This window comes from Magallana gigas, chromosome 4 (assembly GCF_963853765.1).
Source record: "Magallana gigas chromosome 4, xbMagGiga1.1, whole genome shotgun sequence".
Classification (NCBI taxonomy): Eukaryota; Metazoa; Mollusca; class Bivalvia; order Ostreida; family Ostreidae; genus Magallana; species Magallana gigas.
Window position 1 is genome coordinate 12571203 of NC_088856.1, and position 6749 is coordinate 12577951.

At 33.2% G+C, this 6749-nt stretch overlaps 1 protein-coding gene across 1 annotated transcript; it reads right to left on the minus strand.

Annotated features, from left to right (window-relative positions):
• Positions 1–1669, minus strand: LOC109617341 (uncharacterized). The gene is made up of 3 exons (XM_034451943.2): positions 1300–1669; positions 783–851; positions 1–465 (listed from the first exon to the last, which is right to left on the minus strand). Exons 1-3 carry the CDS (start codon positions 1628–1630, stop codon positions 2–4), a joined length of 864 nt encoding a protein of 287 aa, XP_034307834.2. The 5' UTR covers positions 1631–1669; the 3' UTR covers position 1.
• Between the last annotated feature and the right edge of the window lie 5080 nt (positions 1670–6749).

Here is a 6749-nt window from a genome sequence, read left to right on the forward strand (position 1 = left end):
ATTATTTAGTACAAACAACACACGTTAGGTATCTGCCATTGTGGTATGGTGGACAGGCTAAGGCTCCACACACTGCTTTCACTGGGTAAAACCATTTTCCATTGTCGTTACGATGTCCTGCAGTCAAAGTTTCGGGATGCTCATCTAAACAAATGTACTGGGTTGCGGCAGAACTTGCGTGATGTCCCGCCACGAGGTCTCCGTGATACTGCATGGTCCATCCATCGTAACAGGAGGATTTACCAGGAATCATCAGAACGCTGGACTGTACAGTGCTCCTACATACACTGCAAGGAAGGTCATCCCCGTTGGCGTGGCCAAAATCAGTCGTGGGAACGTCGTACTCTGATCCATACATGAATGCAAAGCTTGACGTAAACTTTGTGGTGAGGTCTGGGTCTCGTGGAAGACATACGAATTCAGCAGCGGCTCCTTTGTGGCCTGGCCAAGAACCTCCAGCAAACCCTAATTAATCATGATCAAAGGCGATAACCAAAAAAGAGAATTATATTTTTCTGTTGAAATGAAAATTCTGTTGTAAAAAAGTGAAAGCTACATTGTATGATTGCTTATACCTTTTGAAAAAATAGTTTGTATGCATAACCCTTTAAACACTGGTATTAAGAAAATTACGTATTTATAATGTTTAAAACTATCATAAATTGATAAAAGTATTTGATCGCTATATTATTTTTCGAAGATTCCAAACTGCTATGTCTGTGCGTGTGTGTGTAATCTATACGTTTTATAGAAAACAACAAAATCGAAACATATAGCTATACCTGAGTAAACTAGTTCGGTGTTGTTTTCAGGACAATTTTTCCGTCCCCATCGTATGAATACTGCACCAGCTTTAGATGTAATATAGATAATTTATATAATTAACTACGTAGATCCTCATTAAACGATGAGCTTTAAATGATGCATACAAGTTGAAAACAGTGTAAAATAAAAAGATAATTCATAAAATAAAAATCAACCAAAAGGAATGCATTATTTACGCCAGGATGGCTTTGTTTGACCCCATAAAAATGGCAAACAATCGATATCTTAAAAACCAGAACGCAAATCTTCAAATTTTTAATTGTTAATTTTTGAAAGTTATTGTTAAATACACAATTATTATTTTCTGAATTCATTCTGTACAAAAATTAACAAAAATGAAGCTAATCATTTCAATACGATCCTTGGCAAGTGATACTGCAACACAACTCTACTGAATTAATGTTATTACTATTATATTATGTTAAAAACAATCTAAAATATATAAATATATTGTTGCTGGTGAAATGGACATACCATTGCTTTTAGTCAGCAGTGTGTTGTATTTGGTGAACAGGTCGATGTATTTGGTCGACAAATCCGTGAATTGAATGGACTGATCATTGCACTTGGTCAACAAATCGGTGTATTTGCCGGATTGCTCAGTGTACTTGGTGGTCAGATCGGTGTATTTAGATGACAGATCGTTGTATTTGGCCAACAGATCAGACTTTTTAGTCACAACATCCTCCCTTTTACTCTCTAACGCATGAATTTGAGATTGTAGTAAATCTTTGTCGTTCAGTAAAATCCCTTTCTCTGCAAATGCTTGCACGAGAAATGTTGCTAGAAAGATCGAGACCGCCATTGTTGATACTTAGTATAACGTACAGCTGTTCACACCTGTACACGAATGTCAACACTGAAGTGCATTGGAAAAATATTGCATTACATAAACTTAGATATTTTACAGTTATAAAATTTACGAGTACGTAATTATTATTCCGAAAAAAGTATATATTGATTGAGGCACTCAGAATACTTACTATAAACAGAAAATAAAATCTTGTCATATTTTGTGGATTTCAAACAATATAGTTTTCATGGTATTAATTAAGGTTTTTTGCAATAACAAAATAGGCACCTCTTATTAATCAATTTTCTGAGAATGATGTTATACCAGTTAATTGTCATAAGTGCATTTTTTTAATTGACCTGTTTAAAATATATTTACTAGAATAAGAGTATCATTTGTCTTGAATGTCTATAAGCTGTATAGCTTTTGCTAACAAACAATACAGCAGTGAAAATAGATTATAGATTACTAGTAATTAAAAGCTGATTTAGATATGAGCATTGATGTATTTGATAAGATTTCTTTTTTATGCATATAGAATGGCTGATTTGAACAACCAACCTTATAAAATTTGGACGAATGGAACATAGATAACAAAATTTATGCGATATTTTATTGTCGTTACAACTTTCGTTTGTTGTTAGAAATTCACTTTTCAATATTAAGTTAATGTGGTATAAACAAATTCAATACAACAAATCATGATAAAGAATTTATGAAAGAGGTAATATTAAGAGCAAATCACGTTTGAAGAGTTTCTTTCTCCCTTTTAAAAATTTTGATTTAGTATGCAATGTTAGAAAAGGTTGCTTTATCGGTCCAGATATCTGCTAAGATTCTGCCCGGCTGAATTTTTCTATTGACGCCCTTGAACAAGTATAAGACGAGCAAAATTAAGGCAGGCTTTAATACGCACTAGTAATGTACACAAGCATAATTAAATATAATACACTCTTTGGTAATATTTTTACGACACTAGATAAAAAGATAATCCAAAGAAATGAAATTTGATGCTCTTTAGAAAGACAATGTATGTACAACTGTACATTCAAATGTGTAATACTCCTGTAAATGTTTTAAAACGTCCGTTCCTTCTCCCGTACTGCAGCTGGGTTTTCTTTATAAGATAGGCTAAAACCCTTGCCAAAACATTTATTTCTTTTAAGTGTACATGTAGATGTAAAACGTTCTGTTATTGCACAATCTGTTCTATCTGTAAAATGATTACGATATAGGATAAAACTGCATAAACCGATTTTATGAAATGCACTAAATACGACATATTTAATCAATTTCATTAGCATATGCAATGGATTATCCACGCTAATAATAATTATATTTACACTGTATATGTAAATAAATGTGCAAAGATTCTGAATTTATATCTTAAGGTGGTCCATCCATAACTATCATATTTCATAGGTAATAGATTGCAAGTTTGATCACTAAAATCTAAGTGTGATTTTAAGGACTTATTGAAAAATACATATTCACTTCAGAAATTTAAAAAAAATGAATAACAAATTTATCATATGTTGAAGTAAACATTTAAGTCTATGGGAAATGCATTTTTAAATTTAATTTTTTAGTACAAGTAATTTTTAAACATTTCTCTTGGTCAAAAGCTGCAAAAGCTTTCCCTTTCTTTGAATATGCTAAAATAATTCATGATTTACCGTACGAATGATTTTAAAAAAAAAAATTTCCTAAAGGTCAGACTACTGTTTGGTTTATGTCAGCCTCATAATAACATTAAAATTCGTTTTTGATGTAGTATAAATCAATCAAAATTGTTAAATACGCCCTACTTATGGATGGACTACCTTAATATGGGAGCATGCTTCCAAATCGATTTTTTTCTCATTTAAACTGAACATCTGCGGGGTTTTTTTTCCAAATAAATGATATAATGGATACATCATACTACGGAAAAATTATTACAAACTAACATTAGTTTTGGCATGGAGCATATTACTCTTACTTTACATTTCAGCAATAGTAACACTAAACACTAAATATTCTCAATCACCCAACGTTTATAATATGCTTATTTATCTAGTATATTTACTTTATGCAGTTTCTTGTTCCACTTGTTTTGGCAGTATCAACTGAGGCCATGATAAGCTGTGTATGAGGGTTGTGCGACTGCAATTTTTGTCATGATAAGCTGTGTGTGAGGGTTGTGTGGCTGTAATTTTTGTCCATTGTGTGAGAGTTGTCAGACTTCAATGTTTGTCATGATAAGCTGTCTGTGAAAGTTGTGTGACTGCAATGTTTTTCATGATACGCTGTGTGTGAAAGTTGTGTGACTGCAATGTTGTCCATTGTGTGAAAGTTGTATGACTGCAATACTTTTCCATGATAAGCTGTGTGTGGGAGTTGTGTGACTGCTATGTTTGTCATGATAAGCTGTGTGTGGGAGTTGTGTGACTGCTATGTTTGTCCAGTAGAAACCAATGTCTTTCTGTTAGATGTCAGTCAGTGATATTATCGTCTGATGTACACCAATCATTAGCTGCGATAATGTTAAACAGTGACAGATAGTTGATGAGAATACATTATTGCAGCTTTATATGAATTTGCCTTTTTGCATATTAATAATAACCATAATAATAAACCCCTCTATTATTTAATTTGTTCTCATTAATTAACATATGCCGTGATTGCAGGTCTTTTGATAGCAAGCTGTTTGACAATCAAGACTATCAGCAAGTTTAAATACATCTATCATAGTGTTTCGCACTAACCAAAGGAAGCTGTATACACCAAAACAAATATGTTGATTAGATCAAGATAGTTATTTTTCATATTCATTACAATATTGAACACGCGGAAAGCTGATGTGACAGCAAAAAGGGTTTTCTTTAATGTGAACTTTATCCATAATCCATTTGTTTACCCTGAATTGATAAACACTACCTATCCTGAGAAATGGAGTACTCTTTATGCAATATTCTGTTAGAAAATGATCAAGTTCAGCTGCTGTTATTTTTAGGTCACCTGAGTCATTCAGTTCGATCGTAAACTTTTGAACATTATTAGCTTCTTCTCTGGAACCACTAAACCAATTTCAACCTTTGGCATATAGCATCTACAATGTATAAGTAAAGGGGTGTAAAAAAAATTGTGAAATTCATGGCCTCTGGGGCTGATGAGTGGGGCTAAAACCATCAAAATTAATGCAATTTTTAAAAACTCTTCTTCTTTACTCCTGGATATTAAGAAGTCAAACTGCTGGCATGATTGTATATAAAGCAGATGAACTCTTACAGTACATAGTTATGACGAGGAAGAGTGCCTCTTTCAGAATTTTGAGCTTTATGGTCCTGTGGGTCAAGGATTCTAGTGTTAGGGCAGGGCTCTAATGATTATATAGGATAGGGTGGTGTAATTTGGACCATTTTTTTGTTTTTATAATTAAAGATTTGATCAGTTATTTCACTGTTTGTTATGCTACTATTTTTTTTAGAATTCAGTCGGTTATTGTATTGAACAATCCCGGAATATTAAAAATCATTTCATTAGCCCTGGAATTATAATGCACATGAATATACATCGCAAAAGCCACATTGAAGTTTCTCAGGTGAACGTTAAGGCCCATGGGCCTCTTGTTCATAAATATTAAAAATTCAAAATTCAAGTAAAATGCACTAATACATGTATATGTAAATTTGATCTGCAAAAAAAACAACTTCTTATCTTGAAAGCTGTAGGAAGAGTTATCCGTACAGGAGAGGTACCCTTATGGCAGCAGCTCGCCATGCATTTTCGCCATTTCAACAACCGGGTTTTTCTTTTCGAAAATCTGGTTAAATCTAAGGCGTTCAGATCAACAGTATTTGAGAACAAATAGCCTTATAATTATTTTTTTGGTTTATTTTACAATTATGTTATCTTTGATACTTTGAGTCCGAGTGCAAAAAGATTGGTCAGTTGTTTGATGTATTGTCAAATTTTGGAATATAAATAAAATTTTGGAGAGAGTTTCATATTCCAAATTTTCAAAATAGAATGATAAAAGAATTATTGTTAAGTTGAGCAATGTGGCCCATGGGCCCCTTGTTGATGATAGAATGCAACAGAGCAGTGAATCCTTATCTCAAACTACATTTTCCGTGTAGTATAATTTAGTTATGATGTCTCGTATTGAATACTCCACGTATCCTTTCTTGATTATTATAGATAAAGTATTGATGTACCGAAAGCTTGTCAGGGTCTTAGATGTGCAGTTGGCTTATTGGGTAGGATTATAAATGATACCTCTCTCTTTCTCTCTCTCTCTCTCTCTCTCTCTCTCTCTCTCTCTCTCTCTCTCCTGAAATATAAATAGAAAATTGTGAAAAAAGTGTGGAAATACATTTCTATTTTTCTTAGTCTATCTGCTGTGTACAACACTTGTACATTGCAATACAACAGCTGCATTTGTTGATGTTGGTACCGCATGCATGTAAAGATCATTGACACCCCTTAGAATTCTACTTTTTTTATGACAGTACGTACAGTGGTACAATATAGAAATTGCCCCCCCCCCAAAAAAAAAAAAAATCTTAAAAGATTTGACAAAAGTAGAGTAGCTCTTTGTGGCTATTTGGTTTAGCAGGAACTTTTACTTTGACGCTGTCCTTTTGAAGTTGTGCTATTTATAGTAACATTGACGATTTGCCTGCCTACTGCCAGGATTCTGCTTTCAGCAAAGCCCTGCTAAAAATAAGACTTATTGTAAATTACTTCTAGTATATTTGGTTCTAGCTTATATGGATTCCGAATAAAATACATCTAATTTGCTGATTCAGTAGAAAAAGCAAAAATTAGCTATTTATAAAAAAGCATAACTGTACTGTAAACTGGGAAAAAGATGAAAAATCAATGACCCTCTCATAACGTCTCTCTCTCTCTCTCTCTCTCTCTCTCTCTCTCTCTTCTTGCTATCACCCTCGACCGCAATCCAATATCCGCCCTAACCGTTTCGATTTGGGGCACCATGTTGTTTTCATACACGTTCTCTTCTTCATTCTGAACACCATCATGTTAGTATAGATTGTTACTGTCAATATCAGTGAAGAACAAGCCAAAAATTGTTCTGGATTACATATACTAGTAATTCATCATTTTTTATATTCATGTTTTATAG

What these genes read in the sequence shown, in the direction of transcription:
- LOC109617341 (XM_034451943.2), bottom strand. Translation starts at nt 1,630, where the DNA reads ATGGCGGTCTCGATCTTTCTAGCAACATTTCTCGTGCAAGCATTTGCA. An exon ending in ACTGCTGACTAAAAGCAATG is followed by an intron (nt 852 to 1,299) that starts GTATGTCCATTT and finishes TTACATCTAAAG; the next exon opens with CTGGTGCAGTATTCATACGA. An exon ending in CACCGAACTAGTTTACTCAG is followed by an intron (nt 466 to 782) that starts GTATAGCTATAT and finishes ATGATTAATTAG; the next exon opens with GGTTTGCTGGAGGTTCTTGG.